General features: G+C 38.1%; 1 protein-coding gene across 1 annotated transcript in view; it reads right to left on the reverse strand.

Annotated features, from left to right (window-relative positions):
* Positions 1-6,344: 6,344 nt before the first annotated feature.
* banp (BTG3 associated nuclear protein) overlaps positions 6,345-21,327 on the reverse strand; it is a 38,573-nt gene continuing 23,590 nt past the window's right edge. The window contains exons 12-13 of the mRNA XM_056739924.1: positions 17,012-17,152; positions 6,345-8,680 (exon numbers count right to left, since the gene is read on the reverse strand). Of these exons, the coding sequence (XP_056595902.1) occupies positions 8,558-8,680; positions 17,012-17,152 (264 nt within the window). The 3' untranslated portion in view covers positions 6,345-8,557. The remainder of the gene's footprint in view (positions 8,681-17,011; positions 17,153-21,327) is intronic.

A 21,327-nucleotide genomic window follows, 5' to 3' on the forward strand; every position in this document is an offset into this window, starting at 1 on the left:
GAATTTTGCCAATGGGCCTGATTCCACAAATTATTAATGGCTTTTCTGCATCAGAACAGAAAGAGATAGAACACAGGCCAACGTTAATACATTTCATTTCCATTTTTTAAACAAATTATTACAGAATCCCTTTAAGGTTTGAGTTAACTCGCCAATATCTGTTTTGTCTCAGCAGGACAGCTACTTTTATTGTACTTCATAGCTAATTACTTCAAATCAAAGAGTTTAAAAACGTTCGATTCCCGGAGTCTCTCGCTTGCACGGTTGCCAATTTGATAGAAGTACAGCGGGATTATCTGTTTTTCTTGTGTAAAATTCTACTTATCTGCCTCATTTGCAGAAAACACTGAAAGCATCTGGCTTGAACCCGAGCGCTCCGCTACATCCTTTGGTTTTATGTAGAGGATTTTAAGGACCTTTGGAACAGATGGGATCTTGGGACAGGATCAGTCACCAACCAACTTCTGTTTATTTCTATGGTGCTGGTAACATCGAAGACGTCAGGGATGAATTATTCAATTTTGAAATCAAGAGAAAAATTACCAAAGCTGCAGACTACAGTGGTCGTGTCACACATTTTGTCTCAGTTTATTTTACACCTGAGGTCAACTTATAATGATAACCAAGAAGTTTTGTGCCAAAATTTCATGAATTCCATTTTCCACCCTCTTGCTGACCCTTAGCATTAAACCTTCTGTTTTTGTTTTTATTTGTGCAACTGTGAAATCAAGACTTTGATTAAACACCCCAACAGCATCCACCTGCTGGGTGGGGCTAAAGTGGTGGGTGTGGTTACAGACTCATCACTTTCACCTTCTTTCTTTATGGAGACTTAAAGACCCACAGTCTCAATCTGTTGACCAAAACATGATTTCCATCAAAACATCCAATTAGGGTACGACACTGATTAGCTAGCCCCCCTTTAAAACTTGATGAGAATTGAAAAATTATCTCATAAAACTTGTTGATCCATAATGGAGGAAGTGACAGAATGTTTGTTTTTAAAGGGATAGACTCTTAAAAAAGGTGCTTATAGTTCTTCACAGGGATGAACCATTTTAGGTTCCACGAAAAATCATTCAGTCAAAGGTTCTTTAAAGAACCATCTCTTTCTTACCTTTTATAATGAATAACCTTTTTTTCTCCACAGAGAACCTTTTATAAAACAGAGAGATTCTTCGGGTGTTTAAGGTTCTTTGTGGAACCATATATACAAACAATGTTGTTCTATGGCATCGGGTAAGACAAAGGGCATCGCCATTGTTCAGTTACCAACAATCTTTAAAATTCTTCAATTTTTTTGAGTTCTGTAGAGAGAAGAAAGTCATATGGGTCTGAAAAAAAAAAGAAGTAAATGATGTAAGCATTTTCATTTTTGGGTGAACTATCTATCTAATGCTTTTATCTTTTAAATGAGAATTTTGTGCTTTATTTGTTTGTTTCATGTTTTCATAGTGCATTTAAGTATTTAATCTAAACATCTGGCTATTTTGAAAAACTAAATATTCTCATGGTCTGAACCTGTTAAGCTTCAATTGTTCTTCTGACTTTATTGTTGTTTTTTTAAATGTGGTAAAATTATTGAAAAAGCAATTAGAGAGCAATTTAACCTATAAAAAAGAAACAACATCCCCCCCAATTAAAAAAGGTGGGATGTCAGTTTAAACATACTTGTAGACTTGCACGGACAGCACTTGCTGTTGGCTCTTAATGTATGAGTTTTTGCTCAGATCACACATTTACAAACAATGCTACATTAAGGGACATTGTGTGTTCCCTAACCAACTCTCCTAATGGGTTGGACAATTGTTATCTAAACAATTGTGTTAATGAGCGGACTGAGTCATATCGCACATGCTTTTGGTTAAGATGCAAGTGTTAACAATGGATATCAACGGAACGTTCTGAGAGCCCTGGGAAAGTCCCAGTTACAAAGCTTTTATTTAGGTCAAGTAAGGTACAGCTGGTGTCTCTCAGCATCCCACAGATTTGAACACAGGCTACACTTTAAAGACAAAAACGATACTTATGTGTTTATTAATCGTTGATGCAAAAACAACTTCCAAACGCTTCATCACAAAATGTTTGAGCCTGGGTACCAGATGCAAGAATGGTGAAAGGTGGTCTTTTCCCACTTAAAATCTTTAACCCCGGATTATTCTTAACCCCAGGTAAACAGAATCCTGGGTTATTTATTTCACGTTTCACACTGCTCATAATTTACCAGGGTTTAAGAAACAACCCTGGGTATTCATAACTTGACTATTCGCACTGTACATCACTTAACCCTGGGTTAACATTCTTATTTGCATATTTGCGGTGTCATCAGTCATGATTGGATAAATACTGCAGCGTCAAACTGACTGAATAAAAATTGTGCGTGGACACTTTAAATAACTGAAAACCTTGTTGTTCAGCATCTGGTAAAAATGATGCCTCGCAAATCCGTTTTGGCTGTTTTAAGCCCCCTAAGACGTTACTTGCTCAAATAAATAAAAAGTCAAAGGATTGTTTACACAGCGCACAGAGTTTATGTGACTGTGGACAGCTTGTGAAATGAGGTAAGTGCCGTTTAGTTTTTGATTGGGTGTCTGTTAACCCTGCAAAAGTGGTGCTAACCCAGTCCCGGGTAAAATGTGGGCTAACCCGCTTCAAAATTTCAAGTGTGAAACGTTCATTTACCCGGGGGTTTAGAATGAAGATAACCCGGGGTTTAGCGCAGTGTGAAAAGCCCTATAGACTGCAAAACTCTAGGCGAAGTGATACAATCATAGGCAATTATAATTTTTTAAACTGTTAAATAAAGTTATGTGAAGAGCAATGTTGGACCAATTAAGTGTATGACACAGCATAAATAGAAACTGAGTTAAGTTTTAGGAGCACCTAGAGTTTTTTTTCTAATAAGTTTGATTTTAGTTATTTAAAAGACGTGATAAAAAGAGGCGTGGCAACACGATTTGTGTTTTGTGATCGAGTCTGCAGGAATAATGGGCAGGACCATCATACCACGGCTCCACCTTACCATTAGTACTGCACAGATATAGAGTAGTGCTGAGATTTTAACATTTCAGCACTCAAAAAAGATCGGTGGCTCTAAAAAAACATGGATGGGGATTCATTCACAGGGTAATTAATTACAAGGAAACATGTTTTAAGAAAGTTTGAAAAAGTTGTCGCAATTAGCAGCAGCCATTTTTTTATATATTGGCTTCATGGCGCCCATGTTTTTATGGTATGGTTTTATGGTCTATCTACTGTAGCACCTTTGCTGTTTGTGACTTAACATGTATGGTATGTAGTTTCATACACTATCTTATTTGACTTTTGAAATTATTATGAAGGTACCCAAAAAATCCTCCATCTAAAATAAGGATTATTCATGCCACCAAAAATCCCATCCTTGGGGTAACATTATCCTTTACATTAAAGGATTATAGACCCAAATTAACAATTTACCAAGCAGATAGTAGAAGGATAGACAATTCAATGGTTCATTTATCTGAGAGATAATATATAGATGATATCAGATATTAATTTCATGTGCTCTTTAAACATCTTTAGTATGTTGACAACATTAACATTCATTCTGTGCGCTTTTACAAAGTTGATTGATTCACTTTCTTGAAGATTTGTCATGTTTAACAGCTTCTAAATCTACCAAACTATTTGTTTTCACTACAAATTCATCGGAAAATAACATGAAATCTCTTTAAAAAAGTCCAAGAAACGGAACATAATTCACTACTTTAGTATTTAGGCGGAAACGAATGTTGCCATGGTAAATCTATCGGCTGCGGTTGCTGTTCATCTTATCAACAGCATGTCGATAAAATAGTCCATAAGTGTGCTTTTATAGACATCTTTAGCTTACTCATGCACACATTCAAACAACTTTCTTGCATAATTTGCCCGGAAGGGTTCAGTACTCTGCCATTAAATAAAGTAAATCTCCAGTCATGACTTTCAATGAACCTGTCAGATGAGGATATAGGCTGCACGTGAGGTCCGGCGCGCGGACGCGTTTGTAACACTGACGTCTCATTGGAAATGTAAGATGAAGCACCGGACTCACCCGTGTGGTAAAGTTTTGCTTCAGAGTACCGGGCAAACTCACAGCTGTTGGCAGGAACACCGGGGAATGCTCGGCCAGGACAACGGTCTTCTCTTCAAGCTGTTGCGCATCTCTGCGCGTTCCATCACCGCGCGCAGCGGCTGCGCGCCTGCCCCAACCACCAGTACGTAATTAAACCAGTTAACCTCTGACTGACCAGAGCTTCAGAACTCACCAACATATTATTTGGGTATTTTTTCTCCACTGTTTTAGAAACGTTTTAATATTCATTAATGATATAATGTATTGTAATAATATTAATAGAAAGATCCCTAAAATACTATTTGTTAGTCGCTTTGGATAAAATGACTTAACCTATATGTAAAATATACACAGCCCTCTTGAACTATTTTTTTGTTTATTTTTTTGACCAGATATGATCGTTCTCTGTGTTTAGTGTCTAGCTTCAGAATTGTGACAGTCTCATGTTATGTGTCAGTGCGTAATGTCTGGATCTTAACTCTCGTCCTTGTATTGGATTTTGTCCTTAAGGGAATCATTCTCTGGATCTTGTCTGGCTGTGAGCCCTTATATCGCCATGGTGCCATGTGCTTCTTGTCTTGTTGTGATTTATGTTGAAGCATGGAGTCTGGATTTTCACCATTCTTCACTTTTGTTTTGTTTCAGTTCTGTACACATTATTTTGGTTTTGTGCACTGTTCCTTTATTTTAGGTTTTATTAAGCTTTTCATTTTGTTTAAATATGCTGCATGTGCTTTAATTCTTCCCTTGCCAAATAGTGATAACATTTCCAAAAAACGCGTTCTTCACGGATGGTTTGTTTTAGTGAACCGGTTCAAAAAAGTGATTCATCGGTTCCTTACATCATCACTTAATGACATCACAACATATTTGTACCGCTCAATGTTATGCTGTATCAATGAAACATGCACATAAATCTTTTGTGTATGCATATTGCATATTATTGGCTTTCGTTTGTGGTCAAAGTTTGACCATGAACTTCCTGAAAACCAGCATAAAATAACTATTTACTTAAGATTCAGACATAGTGGCGAAACCTGACCGGCTAAAGTAATGCATACTTTTATTAAACTAAATTAAGCAAGGCTAAACGTTCTACTCATAAACCTGAATGGATTATTATTTTATTTTCATAATTAGGAAACATATTTTAAGTCATTTTCGATGAAGGAATCGGGTCGCCACAAGTACTGCCTGTCAGAACATCTCTAAAATGATGTAATGCGTTTTGTACCAGAACAGTAATTTCCTGTCACCACGTTATTGAAGTTTCAACACAAGGTCTAATCATATTACGGGGTGATATTATAAAATTAAAATATTCCTCTGACATTGCTCAAGATATATATATATCTTCATATATTCTTATTCACATTATGCCATGTTTGTTTTTTCAAATGTTTGTATTTTGGGACTTTTTTAAGAAATCAAAAAAGTTCTATCTACAAAATCGAATTATAATTTGGTGCTAAAAGTTTTTATCCGTAAAATCCAATTAGCACTTTGAATGTACACAAGAGGACCAATCAGGATCAGCTTTCTTTGTCATGTGACCGGGCTCCTCAGTGACAGGAACATCTGAGGAAACAGTGCAACACAAAACAATGTTTAAAAGAAACCTCAAGGTTGACTGTTTTATTGATACTCTTGTAAAAGAGAGCAGCTGTAACGACAGTATATTTTCTTTTGTTTTAGACACCAAGAGTCTTCATTACTAGAATAAATGTTTCGGCCATACTCATCTCCTAAAAGTAATTGATCTGTCCCACCTTCTGTGGATAATGCATTACCACGGCCTTTTATGCTTAGTTTAAACAAGAAAAAAGCATCCTTGAATATGAAATTAGAGTCATAAAAACTAGGGATGCACGATTAATGATCGGCCATATCGGTATCGGCCAATAAATGGTCATTTTTAATGTTATCGTATAAAATCAATTTATGCCGATATAATAAAGCCAATAAATCTTCTGAAATAAAATTTATCATTTCCTCTGGTTAAACTACTTTAACTGCACACTCCTTGCAGGTAAAATACAGTACAGTATCTTTCGGTCTTGATCATTCCCTTACTGCTGATGTAGGTACGGTATGTAGATAGGCCTACAGTATTTATGATGTGTATACATCATTTCAATGTGTAAATTACAAAAACAAAATCATGTTTTTTGAATCAGACTGCTGTCTGGATGCTTTCTGTCTTGAGACCTGTTTGACGTGTGGCTATTGAAATTTTTTTTGGAAGAACATCTATAATTTGTTAATTTAATTTACCAGAAAAGTACCAAATACAGAATCTGAGGGAAAACAAACGAAAAACAAAACAGAACAGACAAAACTAGAGAAACATGTAGGAGGGTGAGAAAAACAGATTTATGAAAAAAAAAAACATTCCTAAGGGGGGATAGATGGATGGCGTACAGATGAGAGCTAATATGAGACTTCGAGACTCTAAGAAAACAAAACGAAATGGAGAAATGTTTTTATCAGCGATTATGCAGACTTCTTTTCACACACACTCCAAAATACACCATTGTGTTACAGGGTGCGTGGGAAAACTCAACAAAGTTCCAAAAGCACTTGGTTTTCCTGCATAAGATGCAAATAATCGGACAGACACATCTGATTTAAACTCACCGGAGCAGCAGGACCTGATGAGTTAGCAATTTCATCTTGTACTTTTGCCATGACAACCACCCAGCGGTGCCTGTGTTGTAAAACCTGAAACGTCTGTTACAGTTCGGGATATTCCGGCCATGTTTTGATATGGGGGAGAGCTTTGCTAGGTCCCATTAGAAGCAAAGGAGTCAAAGTAGGAGTTTCACAGAGAATGTGTTGCGATGCTAGAGAACTACAACAAACTCTGAACTAAAAATACGGTATAATTCAAACACATCGGGGCAGAACTCTTTTAACAGCATCCAAACTTCTTTCAGTCGAAGGCGTTCATTAGTTTGTAACCACAACACCTGATTACTGTTCAATCACCAAACACTGAGTCATATAGTATAAAATAAATAAATCCCTTTATGTAAACCATAACACATGCTTTCAATATGTCGTTTTTTAGCATGTTGTGCTTTTATGTTTCATTGTCGCTGCTTGTTCTTTTATTAATCTTCTTTATTGGTACTTTGCAACGCCATAACCACATTAGAAAAGTGCGGTCTATGGATTTGCATTTAAAAGGTTAGTTCCCCCAAAAATAATCATTTAGGGATAATTAACTCAACCTTGTGTCAGTCATGTCTTGATGGTTTTGTTCTTCAGAATATTTTTTTGTACAATTCAGGATTATTAAAGGGACAGATCACCCAAAAAATTAAATTCTGTCATCATTTTCTCGCCTCCGAGTTGGTTCTAATCTGTCGGAGCATTGTGGGACGTGGAAGGCAATGAAGGATACATCTACCAACAGCTGTAAATTGTGGCAAATGTATTAGGTAATAAAACTATTCTATGCATAACAAAATATAAGCACGTAACAGTTACACACTTGCCCATAATCTCATACACATACACATCATTTATCACCAGACACACAGGAAGAAAAATTACACTGACCTGCCAAAAACCGCGTCTTACTAAAGTCTGTCTGGCAGATGGTGTCTAGTTGATGTCATAGTCAACTCAGGACACAGTGCATGAAAACAAGGATCATTTAATAATCCTGAAACAAAATTTTCATACACAAATATATTTATATATGTATTCATATATATGAAAAAAGTACATATTTTATATACTACATAAACACGGTGGTTGTCATATTTTTCTGTGTTTTTAGTAAACTGCCCTACAAAGCATCACAAAACTTTCAGTAGTTTTTGTATGTACGATAAAGGTATTTATTCGAACTAACCATTATGAAAACAAATCTCATATTGATGAGGGAAGAATGGGCGGCCCTTAAATATTGTCCTGGCACTACACCCGTTCACACAGCAAATAAAAAAACATCATAAACAGAGAGCGGAACTGAAAATCTAAGGTTATCAATTGATGCATTCCCTACAACGATGCTGGTTTGTAATATCAGTTAAGCCAATACGAAGTCACAAAAGGAAAGTCTATTTAAAACGTTCAATTGCTCAGTTTTAAAAAGATCATGGAAGCATCTTAAAGCTCAACCGCTCGACATGCTGTTCTTCAGAAGAAAATATCTTTCCGTTATGCTTTGTGACAAGATCCAGATAGATCCGATAAGCCAGCAAGGAATCCAACATTGCTTATAGGTTACCAAGAGGACTGGATGACTGTCGAGTAGGGGACTGCCAGTAGTTTTCAAAAGAGAAGACAAGTTAAACCAAATTGTTTTTTGCAGTACTTGGGTTGAGCCGATAGCTTGTTTTCATTAAAAAAATTGAGAATTCAGGTGTTGGCTCTCCTCGGCTGAGAATGCTTCGAGGTCCTGCTGAATATTCACGTTCGCTTGTGCGTGAGAAGGTCTGCCTGATATACGTCTCATGTGTTCACGGAGTTGACGGGCATCTGGATTTGGACCACCTCTCCGTTCTCGGCTTGCTGGAGCTGAATGGCTTCCTTCACGTCAATCTCCGCCTGCAGCGCTGGAGTCAAACCTTCTGCCTGCAAACAAAGAGAGAGTTTTATTTTTAACCGTCAGGTCTACTTGTAATGTTAGAGGTTTCTTAGCGGAATTTCGCATAATTGTTGGTTCAGATGACACAAATTCAGCCCAATTTTGGCAATATTCGTGTGTCAAAATCGCACCGTGAGCACTAGAAGCATTAAGCTAGTAATTCATTCATTCTGATAATGCGACACCACATCGGTAGACATTATTACGTTTTTGTTTGTAGAAGTTATTCAACCTCGATGACATCTCACACGTCTTTCGGGAGGGAGGAAAGACGAAAAGTTATTACTCGACAGAAAGCAATGTAAAATCTGACATTGTTTCTTTAAAACGATGTGACAAGAATTTCTTGGTCAAAGTCAATCACATAATCTGTCAAAGAGACTGTTTTAACAGACAAAATATTACATTAAATATTGCATATTACATGTGCCTTTTCTTTCAAAATTTGTCGTTAAATCATTGGCTCTTCATAAGAATCGCGATTATGCAGTCCTATCAGGAATTTCGATTTTTTTATTGTGATTTTTGTGATCAAAATAGCTGTATTTGCAGCGGTAATTTTCAATAATTTGCTGGAAAATTTGCAATGTTTTTATAACTGTAAATACTTAAATACTTCAAACTATTTATATAAATACAAATACTTAATAACAATTAATTACCCAACTTCTCTAATTAAAATAAAAGTTTTAAAGTATTTTTTTTAAATAATAAAGTAAACCACTAGTAGGGTCCTATAGCAATTCTATGATGCAGTAACATACTTCCCTAACAGTTTTCCCCTCATAATGTTTGTTCACTTTATATAGGCACATGCAGAAGGGGGGACAAGGGAGCTTGAGCTCCTGTCCCTTTGCCTAAAGTTTCATTTTTGACCCCAAAAGTACCCTTTACGTGAGCAGACGAAGGGGAACCCAAGGTTAGGAGTTTGAGAACTACAAACCAGTTTTGCTCCACTAAGTTACCCTGTAACATCAGGATATTGCTTCAACCGGTCCTTCGCCCGTATGTGAGACTGAAGGTAAGAAAGGTTCATACAAATCATTCACTCAAGTGTGCGACAGGCAACATTTGTACAGTATCTTCAATCAATCAAATTAGACAATTAGACAATTTTATGTCAAATCTATTACAATAAAATAAAATATTGCCCGAACATTAATTGTAAAACAAACTTAATTCAGTCTATTTCTGAAGCAACATTAAAACTTTTAATTTAGTTTAACTCAACTCAACTTTATTTATATAACGCTTTTTACAATTTCCATTGTTACAAAGCAGCTGTCCATGAGACATATTGACTATAAGCAAAACAACTAAAGTCATATACAGTGGGTACGGAAAGTATTCAGACCCCCTTAAATTTTTCACTCTTTGTTATATTGCAGCCATTTGCTAAAATCATTTTTCCTCATTAATGTACACACAGCTCCCCATATTGACAGAAAAACACAGAATTGTTGACATTTTTGCAGATTTATTAAAAAAGAAAAAGTGAAATATCACATGATTTTAGCAAATGGCTCCAATATAAAAAAAAAGCTAAAATTAACAAAAACAAAAATATTAAAAACAAAGGCTAATTTAAAATATTAATAAAACTACAATAAAATATAATAACTATTTATCAAAAATAACAAATAAGGAAATTTTAGGGTGTTTAAATGGTACAACTAGTTCAACCAATGACATGAATTCGGGGTGGGACGACAACTTATCCAACCAACTAGATGGTTTAGGAAACCTGTAATTTTCTTTACAAAATACTCATCAGGATTTTTGTTTTAATTTTTTCCTCATAAACAATTGCTGGGTCACCAGTGGACATCCCATGCAGAATCCTGGTCCTTCGTCTATTATTTCTGCATAGTATGTGTAACAACGCCATATTTATGGCGGCATGTTAGAAACAAATACAGCTATATGGATTGATACGACCAAAACAAAGAGTGGAAAAACAATGCGTTAGAAAGAGTGAACGAGGGGTCAGATGAAGGCTACGCTTCATATCAGGCAACGAACTTAAAACACTCCCTAAAAAACGCGGAGGGGGTGATGGAGGAGTTAGACAACGAGGGATGAGTCACATCAGAGTATGTGGAGTGAGTCATTCCTTCCTCAACGGCTGCCAGGGGAACGCACACCTGCACGCTTAAGAGATTCAGGAGTTGTGCCTAGAAGTGCCAAGAGTCTTAAAACATGTCGATTTGATACAAGACACTCGTGAGGTGCTGAGCGCAAGGCCCTCGGGACAATTCCTGTGTGCAACTACAAGAGGGCACTTATTAGTAAGGTCAAAACAAACAACACAAGGTGGATGATCATGGTTATCCGGTGCCTCCTGTGATACTAAAATCACTTTAAAGAACAGATAAGCGTTTGGTCTGTCAAAGCGTACAAAGAACAGACGTTTCTGGATGGAAACATCTCTTTATTTTGGTCAATTTTTATCAGTGCTGATCAAATGTGCAACATGGAAACTATTAAATAAAGAGAAAATCTGAAAAAATGAAGGGGTGTGAACCCAAAAAAGCATGCGTAAACGCTACCACATGTACCAGGTGAGAGCGATTTAAATAATCCTGAAATTCACACACAAAGAAGAGCTGTGACCTCAGGACGGAGGCTGGGCGCCAACTGGGGCATCTGAGCATCATCTATCTGAGGCACAAGCAGACTGTCAGAAATCATTTTGGTTTCAAATGAATGATCGACTTGCTTAAGCTTCTCTATAACTTAAAGCCAATTGCTTAAAGGAACCTAGTCATTAAGTAATATATATGATGTCATTTCCTGGATTCTTACCTCATCATGTGGTTTAAATGGATTATGCCATTCATTTTTTTCACCTCTCATGCTCATCAAGCTTTCTTGAAGCAAAAACACAGTTTAGTTTTACCATAACGGCACACCCTTGACACCATGTGCGACCTCATTTTTGAACAAAAGCAATTTGTCCACAATCACAGCCAATCATAATGTATTCGTAGCACTGCTCATGTTGAAATCTCATTGGTCCATAATCCATGAGTAAAATACAGCTATGAAGCAGATACGTGGATCTGTGAGATTTCAATATGGTTGGAAAGACTTCACAGAAATAAAAGCCAGTGTTGCGAAACAGTCTCAGTTCTGTTGGGCCCTTGTGTTCATATTTAAAAGGACAGTTCCCCTAAAAAAAATTAAATGCTTTCATCATTTATTCACCCTCCCTCAAACCTGTTTGACCTTCTTCTGCAGAACACAAAAGACATTTTAAAGAATGTTGGGGACCAAACCACACTGGCACCCATTGACTTCCATAATATGGAAACAAAAAAAATTCTCAAAATATCTTCTTTTGTGTTCCACAGAAGAAAGAGTCATATACAGGGTTTAATCCAGAAAAAAATATTTGTATTTTTTGGTTAACTGTACCTTTAACTACAGCAATGGTTCTCAACTGAGGCTGTAAGGGGGCCCACAGATTTTGTGGCATTTTTTGAAATATAGAAATTAATCATACATTTTATTCAATCAAACATCAGAAAAATATGACCATAAACCAAACTAAATTGTACTACTGAATATGTTTTTGGTTTAACAAAAATTTGAAGTTTAACATTCTAAGTCTTATTTGGAGGCCGGAAAAGTATTGCACCCTTCAAAAAGGGTCCCTTACAATGAACAAGTTTTAGAACCACTATAGGAGAGAACTGGATAATCAAATTGGTGATCACTGCATTGCATTGCTGCTTATTTGCAAAAAAGCTCTAAAATTACTCAATTTGATTTGCAATAAGGCTGCAAATTAAATTTACAGAGACAAATTCTGCACATGAAACCATCTACTTGTTTCTCACTTGCCTCACTTGTCTTCTCTTTTTCCATCTCGTCATCTTGTTAAAGTGATATTTCAACCAAAAAATAAAATTCTGTCATCATTTACTAACCTTCGAGTTGTTCCAAATCTGTATATATATATTTGTTCTGATGAACACAGAGAAAGACATTTGGAATAATTCCTATAACCAAACATATTTTTCCCCCCATTGACTACCAAAGTAGGAATAAATACAATAGTAGTGAAAAGTGCCCCAAAACTGTTTGTTGTCCCATATTTATTCAAAATGTCGTCTTTTGTGTTCAACAGAACAAGTCAATAAGGGGCAAAATCTGATCTTCCAAATATCTTTCTCTGTGTTCATCAGAACAAAGACGTTTAAAAAGATTTGAAACAACTCGAAGGAGAGTAAATGATGACAGAATTTTCTTTTTTGGGTGAACTATCCCTTTAATACTTCCCTCACTACGGAGAATCCTCATGCCATAATGGTTTATCATTTCCTGATCTGAACAGCTGTTGGATTTATTCCCTGTGACACAGCGACAGGTGTTTTGTCACAAACTTCAGTTATCTCAAATCGATTTGCAGAGATTTCCTTTGTTGGTTTGTGCCAAAGCCTGTTTACACAAGGCTCTGCTCAAGCATCAAAGTCTTTATTATCATTAACAACCTTCCCTGACAGCTTTGATGTGTTCTGCATAATTGCAGCGCCGATTTGGAAGACGTCCAGACCACCAAGGAAAGCGACAAGTGGGGCTAGAAGTAAATTTAGGATCCTCTGATGATGGGATGTCTGGGTAAGGAGGCACTCATCAAACTTTTCCCACAAGCTTGTTTCCGGGGTTTGGTGAAGCACGCTTAGATGAAGATGTGATGATGCATATTTGAGGGATGGCCAAAATGCAAGGGTGTAGTGTGTGTGTGTTTCGTGAGAGAATGGAGAGTAAGATGCTGGCCAAGCAGCACCGAAACTATACAATCAGAAAGATGAAGAACACAAGGACACTGGAAAGAAGAGCAGAAACGCGCAAGACCAGCGAGCAGGTATTAAGAAACTAACAAAGGTCCATTTTGAATTCACTTCCTGATTTTTAAGCAGGAAATTACCTTTAGGAATATTTAAACCATAAGCGCCCAAAGGTCTCTTGCTATAAAAAGGTTTTGATTGAACCTTGTCTAACCACTTTAAAGAGCAAATGTGGTGAAGGCCCAGTTCTCCTCCCTGTTACCGAATAGCTGGCATTCCCCTGTGTGCAAATGACACGCTGTGGATGCGTGTTAGCGGCGGCACTGTTTGGAGGGATGGTCCAAAACAAAGAACATTGAATTGGTTTAAAGGGAATGTCTTTAAACACAGCATCTATGCCTCAGAAACTCAAGAAGCACACTGACTCATGAGAGGAATAAAAAATAGGAACTATTTTAAAATAATCTGTTGAACAGAATCTTTTAGAAGGTGTGTTTTCTGCTTACATAATGGGTTTCCACAGAATGGGTCAATTGCAAAATTAATGTCTACTTTCAACTCCAATATTTATTATGACGTGACAAATCCAGAATTTCATTTGATTAATTACCGAATTGGGCGGTTTAAAGCAGATTTTCATCTACTGAATTGCTCTTGTGTGAATTCATAGCAGGTTAAATCTAGAAAGAATTTCAGAATGATCGGTGACTTCTATTTTTTCTGCAACCTTAAGAAAAATGTATAATTATTGACTAAGGTTTGTTTTACCCTCTATGAATCATAGTTGAAAATATGATTTTAGAAATTTTAGTAGGTAATTTTTTTGCATATTTTGCACCGTGTCTTATAGGTGGTTTCAGCGGCAACAACATGAACAAAATGTAATGTGGTCCAAATTTAACTTCCGGTTGAGTATTTTATTCAATAAAATATTAATATCTATTAAATATAAAATGAACTGCAATATTATAACCAAGCACAAATCGGAAGTTAACGAGTAAGTAGCATTTGATTTTTAAGATCCTACTTTGGTTTATGGAGTGTTCAACAACAAGTTTGTGTTCATAGAAGGTGTAAAAACACTATTATGTCATAATAATAGGTAATTATTCTAACTTTACTTCTTGACTGACTCTCAAATGATTCGTTCCGCGATTCATCCGTCTAATCCCCTCCTATCCACTAGCCTAGTGTCATGTGACTGGTCAAATGGTGTAGTCTGCTGTGATTGGTCAAACCCGTTTGTAACCAGCAAGGCGGGACTAGAGCCCTGAGGGAATGACGCGAGAGATGATAATGAGTGTCAGCAGTGTTGCACGGCTATCGCATCTCTTTGGAGGAGATTGGAAGTATAAATGGACGAACGACCGGAGTGTACAACTAGAGAGGACCAGGCCTAGATTTTATGTTATGGTTTATTATGTTTGTGTGGCATTTTACTTTCGTTTTGTGGTTTGTTTATATTTTATTAAAAGTTGTTGAACGTTCGCTGGTGACCACCTCCTTCCCATTCCTTGAACTTGTTACAGCGTTCATCATACGCCTACCATCATTGCTGGATTACGGTTTACAGGCTACATATTATATACAGCGCATAACGTTAGCGTTAAATGCGTTGGCTAAACACAGACATAAGGTAAATAAACATATCTTGAAGTTCGGACAAAAATCAATAGTCACACTTACAGGTTGTGATTCGGTGGAGCTAACAGGTCCAAATGAGGTTGGTATTTCCCCCTTTCAAGGATAGTCTTTTAACATATCCTGCAGTGAACGTGCCAAGATTATTGAAGCAATCTTCCAAGAAATGACGAGCACACAGTAAAACCCTGGGGTTATACTCCTTTGGTGTCATTTGAAAATGAATTAAAACCATTGTTTCCTCAGAAGTTCTTCCTTTGGTAGTTTAAATAAGACGCACTTAGTTTCACAACGCAAAAAACAGTTTTTTTTAGAGCGACAGTGTTTTGGGGGAGGAGATAACGAAGTTTTTTGCGGCAGTCCCAGCAAAACGTAGGTGGGGACTATGTCTAGTGATGTAGATACGCGGTGGTACTCATTCACATCTCGTTTGGGTGATTTAGAGTCGACTCCCTTTTTTACAAGCCAATAAACTTTGTTATTTATTCACCTTCGGACTTAAAACTAGGCAGACTGGTTACTTTCAAACAGGGTAACATAACACACTGGATGAAGTGTAATTTTCATGATCTAATGCTACTTACTCTTTAAAAGGAAATGTTTGTCATCATAATCTCACCTTTGAGCTGTACCAAATCTGTATAGATGTCTTTGTGCCCCCATTGACTCTCATCCTAGAAAAAAATACTTCATCTTTTTTTGTTCTGTTGAGCACAAAAGACGACATTTTGACGAATGTAGGACAGCAAACAGTGCTGGGGCGATTTTGACTACCACTGTATTTTTTCCAACTATGGTTCTCAATGGGGGTCAAAATCGGTCTGGTTATAAGCATTCTTCCAAATGTCTTTCTCTGTGTTCATCAAAACAAAGACATTTTTACAGATTTGAAACAACTTGAAGGTGAGCAAATGATGACAGATTTTTTTTTGGCCAGGCGCGTCCGATCTATAACCATCTATAAAACAGTGAGCAATCGGCGCCTGTTGCATCCTGCATGTCAGAACGTCTGTCTGTGTTTATCTGAGGCCCGTCAAACGACTGCCACAAATTCTTGCATGAATGAAACATGAGTGACCCGTAATGACTGTCGAAACTTTTAGTGTGCTCGTGGACGTTTGCACGGCATGTAGCGTCTCTGAAACGTGATGACAGCATCATAGGGAAGTGATTAGGTTAAATATACAAAACAAGGAGGGCATGAACGTCGCAAACTTGACAAGAGAGCATGAGATGAAAAGAGAGATAAAATCAAGCGAGAGGAAAAAAGGACAACTAGAGGCAATATATTATTTAGATAAAAAACAAACAGATCTGGGATACTGATTGGAATAAACTAGAGGTGCACCGATTAACCGACCACAGACCGGAATCAACCGTTTTTCCTTATGATCTACCAGGACCGATGACTGGTCGGTCAATCTCATGTCTTGCCGATTCCAAGTCGATCTTCTGTTGCCCGCAAGGCAGGCAATAACATCACAGCCGTCAGAAGTAGTTCACCTCTCGTTGCTCCATCTACTTGGGGTTTGAATGCTAAACTGATGTTTAGGAAGGCATTTAGAGACATTTGGGGAAATTGTAATGTTCAATAATTTTCAGAAAATCTGAATTGGCAGGTTTCACTTTAATATATAATCGGAAACCAGAATCATCAAAGAAAATTGCAATCGATGCATCTCTAGAAGAAACAAGAGCGAAGTAGATTGACATCGCTGTCCAGGGTTTTACATCATAAGGACTGCTCACTAAAGACCACAGTAGAGAAAATACAGAAAAAGTACAAAAATACCTGTGCTATTGGTGGTCATTCGGAGACAATAAACATTAAATAAAACCGTTAATTGTTATCTGTGTGCGTGCGTGTCTTTTGTCTTATCTTACTTGTACTCCTCCAGTGTGGTCGGTCACTGGCCCAAGCTGCACGTATTGGACCTGAATATCATTAGCCTGGAGAGGAGACGAGTCAACCCCGCCGTTCCCATCGGCCGACGCCACGGCTATCAGTTGCGGCCCTCTCAGAACCTTAAGAAAAAGCAGAAAAAAAGGGGGCTTGAATGGTCGATTTACAGTAACACAGTTGGAAAGCATTCACACAGTCATGTGTTTGTTTATGTACGTGTTTTGTCTGACTCCAAAGCTCGAGTTCAAACACACTACTGTAGTTTCCCATCATCACTGAACGTGCTTCAATTAGCATCAATATTTCTATGTGAAGACACGACTTATTAAAGTAACTATTGCTGTGTAATTTAAAAGTAGGGAGACAGTCACACTTGTTTTTGCAAACTGCAGCAACTTTTCCGTAAATGTGATGCAACGTTTTCAGGAATGTCATAATGTCTGTGCCTTTTTTTTCACAACTGGGACGTTTTCAGGAATGTCATAATGTCTGTGCCGTTTTTTTTCCAGCAATTATCTACTCACTAATATTGCAATAGTAAAAATAAAAGTAACAGCTTGATGCCGAGATTGACATTTTGCGATACATGGGATTTGACTTTTGATTGCATGGGCAACCCCAATTTGCTTTTTTACAGAATGCTGCATGCACTTATCCACGTGATGCTGATTTCTTCCCTTAACTGACATATGAGGTACGTTTGCCCATGTGCTATATCATAACACACTCCTACTCTAATCTGAAAACAGGCACATGCAACAATAAACACAATGCATGAGCGCATACTCTTGCGCATCATGTTCAATCTTTGACTCCACATCGTGACCACTTAAGACTTTCTGTTGTGGTCGCGATGGTTTTGGAACCTACGATTCCTCATCGATTACTGGCGCTGGTCTTAAACCTTAACACGAGTCAGTAATTTCTCGCTCTTAGCAGTTGACGGTTTCCACTTGGTCAACATTCATTCAAACACGGTCATCCAATATCGAATTTGAATTTCAATGAAACGTGCATATTTAGACTAAACCACTGCTAATCATTACGGCTCCCACGAGCAACATCCCCATGGCATGACACCTCTCCGCCTCATATTGGCAACATCAGCGCCTTTCAGCACCAGTGTGGCATAAACTATCGAGACTCCTCAACTAGGAACAGGATTGCCATGCACTCCCAATTAAGAGAAAGAAAATCTGATATACTGCACAAAATCCCACACTAACCCCACTTTCAGATCCAGTTCGACACCACCCGCATCCTGGTTTCAACACCAGACGTTGGCTATGAAGTTGCAGGCCCGTGGCATGCCTGAATGTTGTGTCGAACCCATAACCATTATGTCTCCGGAGGCATGGGGAAATGGTGCAGATTTCGCTGCAGCGTCTCCAAGACATGGCTGCCAGTCAAATCCTGCGGTAATAATTAAGGGCGTATGGTGACGGCTCGGTTTATGTGAGACGACACGTGATCGCATGAGACTAGAGGAAGGCCCGGCAGGTCTTAAACACAAACACATGCAAAAGTACAGAGATATGTGCACAAACATCATATGGTAATTGTGATGAGGGTAATGCACAGTTCAATCAGAAATCACAACTTTATAGATAACATGCTGGAAATTTGGATCACATCTCATCCACACCATTGTAGACAATCAAAATAAGTATGTACTAAGTCTGTATATCAAGTATCCTTAGTCCATTCTGAAACCATCCATCCAGCCTAATAAAGATAAGGAAATGCTCTTTATGCGCATTCAATTGCATGTTTGGGGATTTAGCCCTTGTCCAAGCAAACATTACTACGACAGCGGGAATTTTAAATCAGCAAGTGAGACTTTTTTACGTGCCCAGCTGTGAGACTCAAACACAAGTTTTATTATGCTGGGACAATGTCTGCGATTTTAGCAATGAAAGACTGTTCTCATTGACTGGTTTCAAGAAGACTCTAGGCTCTCTTGCCGATATGGAGAGCATGGAAACCTGATTTCAGAAGAAAATGTGAAGCTAATTCAAAACACGCATCCCACACAGAACGCACACAAACCATCATCCAACAGGTTTTGTCAAAGTGTTTTATATGGGACTTCGCTTGGATGGAAAGAAGAGGAATCCATTTGTGATGTCACAGCATGCATTTCAAATGGTGTGATTGCATGAGGCCTGCTGGCTTTGTCAGAAATGAAAAGGCTGGGTTGAGCCATCAGTTATCGATGTTCTGTTTGTCATTAACGTATAAATCAAACTCGCAGTCAACAGGGAGAACAGAGTAAATAACCAAACCGGTTGTTTGCCTTCTTCCTCATGGCTGGATTGATTTCATATAGAAAGGTAGTTGAAACTGAAATGGATCGTGCCCTTTTCTCAAGGCTTCTCCAAGATCTGTCAGCTCACAAACACCGTGCCCAGCCTGGCTTCATTGGAAAACAGACCAACTTCAAGTCTGCTATCTCTATACAGGCGAAGCTCCAAACAAATTGGCAGAGTGAGCTGGGATCCGCTGTCAGCTCGGGTTGATGGGACAGAAAATAAGCTCCGGAATAAATCTCTCGCTTACGTCGTAATGCTTTCAGCAGCAGAGCGGGACGGCGAACACATTGAGGAACTGGAGCAAAGACAACAAAGAACAAAACAACAGCAGCCTAATGCGAAAAACATTTTGTTCGGGCCCTCGCCGAAACATAACAATCAACTGTGCAAACAAGTTCTCCTCCCAAGCTCCATTTTTCATTACTGACGTTCGAGTGTCGTATGGAGTGCATGAGTAGATTAAAGTAGATAATAAAGACATGAAACCATACATTCAAGTTCCTTTTGATGTAGAACAAGAAACCTGATTTCAAGACAAACACTATGAGTCTATAGAATTGAGTGCGAGAAACTAGATGCTTCTTTTGTACAACACATCTGGGATACAAAATGGGATAGGACAAGGGATATTTCTTTTCACAGTTCAACAAACCGTGGTGTGCGAGAAGACAAGCCAGTTTCTCACCAGTAAAGCCTCAAGAGTTGTTAGCATCACAAAATAAGTCTCTTTGGAAAGGTAAACACTTCCGCCCCGATTCCAACAACACTGTGCATCTGGAGCAGGACAGACCTAAGCCAGGACAGATGTGGCCTAAGTGCACTGAGAAAGAGGGAGCAAGTGAAACAGAAGAGAGAGAGAGAGAGATAGAAAGAAGGCCAAGAAAGCATTGCACAAACTGAGTGAACTCCCGAGAGATCTACATCGCAAACCCTCTTACAATTCTACCATCAATTCTAACGTGCCGCCCATTGTAGACAAAAGATCCACATTTATAGCTCAAGTCAGTTTATTTCACCCCAAAAAACAATGCTACAAAAAGAACATCTGAACAAATGTCTAAGAATAAACAAGCAAGTATTATCAAAAACACACATGGATAACAGCATCAGCGTTGTCTTCTTAAAACCTAAAATTTTCCTTTCATTTCATCCTTTAAAAGTTAAAAGGCTTTGGTTGTCATCACCAACAGTACCGTATTCACAAAACAGTCAGCGTAGCCTTGAGTCTTGGAAGCAGAGCTACGTTCTAATGGATATGTTGGTCTATGCAGTTCCAAGTAATTATGCATTGCATTACTTCACCAAAGCTGCAGCAAAACAGGGATTTAGCGAAGCCATCCCTTCAATTTGACAATCACATGGCCATTGATCATGGGCTCCACATGATGTTCCCCTCTGGTGATGGCTGGATGAGCATTTTTGACAACTGCCAAGAGTATCCATGTGCTTTCGGTCTGCATCATCGTGGACTCGGATTAACTGTGTATTAAGGGTGCAAAAAAGCGACTATGTGGGTGTTTGCATGGTTCTGAAACTTAGCAGTTTCATGGATTTCATGTGTACGCGGCAGCCATTGTAAGACCTTAAGTGCGCATTAAGTGGGCGGAGCCACTTAATATGCCCCACCTCAACTGTTTAATAGAAATTTTGTCAATTGTATGACACCACTTCAGTATGATTTATTCAATAGACAGGCGCCTGATTCCACATTCAATGGCCAGCCAATCATGCAAAGGCAAATGCCCAGAAATAACAACTCTAATTTGCAACAAATTAAACATGCAGATAAGCCAAGCTTCAACGCTTGATCTCAGGAACGAAAAAACTGCCATTCGTCTTTGTGTCAAAGCACTTTAACCACAGTACCTTGTCTTTACTATGTTTCTAATAAGACTGTTGATCTGACAGGCTACGGTGAACATCTCCATGTGTTGTGACCCTGGAGCAACCTCCGAGTGGGAGATGCAAAGTCCAGTCTCGCCTTC

This window comes from Triplophysa dalaica, chromosome 24 (genome assembly GCF_015846415.1).
Source record: "Triplophysa dalaica isolate WHDGS20190420 chromosome 24, ASM1584641v1, whole genome shotgun sequence".
NCBI lineage: Eukaryota > Metazoa > Chordata > Actinopteri > Cypriniformes > Nemacheilidae > Triplophysa > Triplophysa dalaica.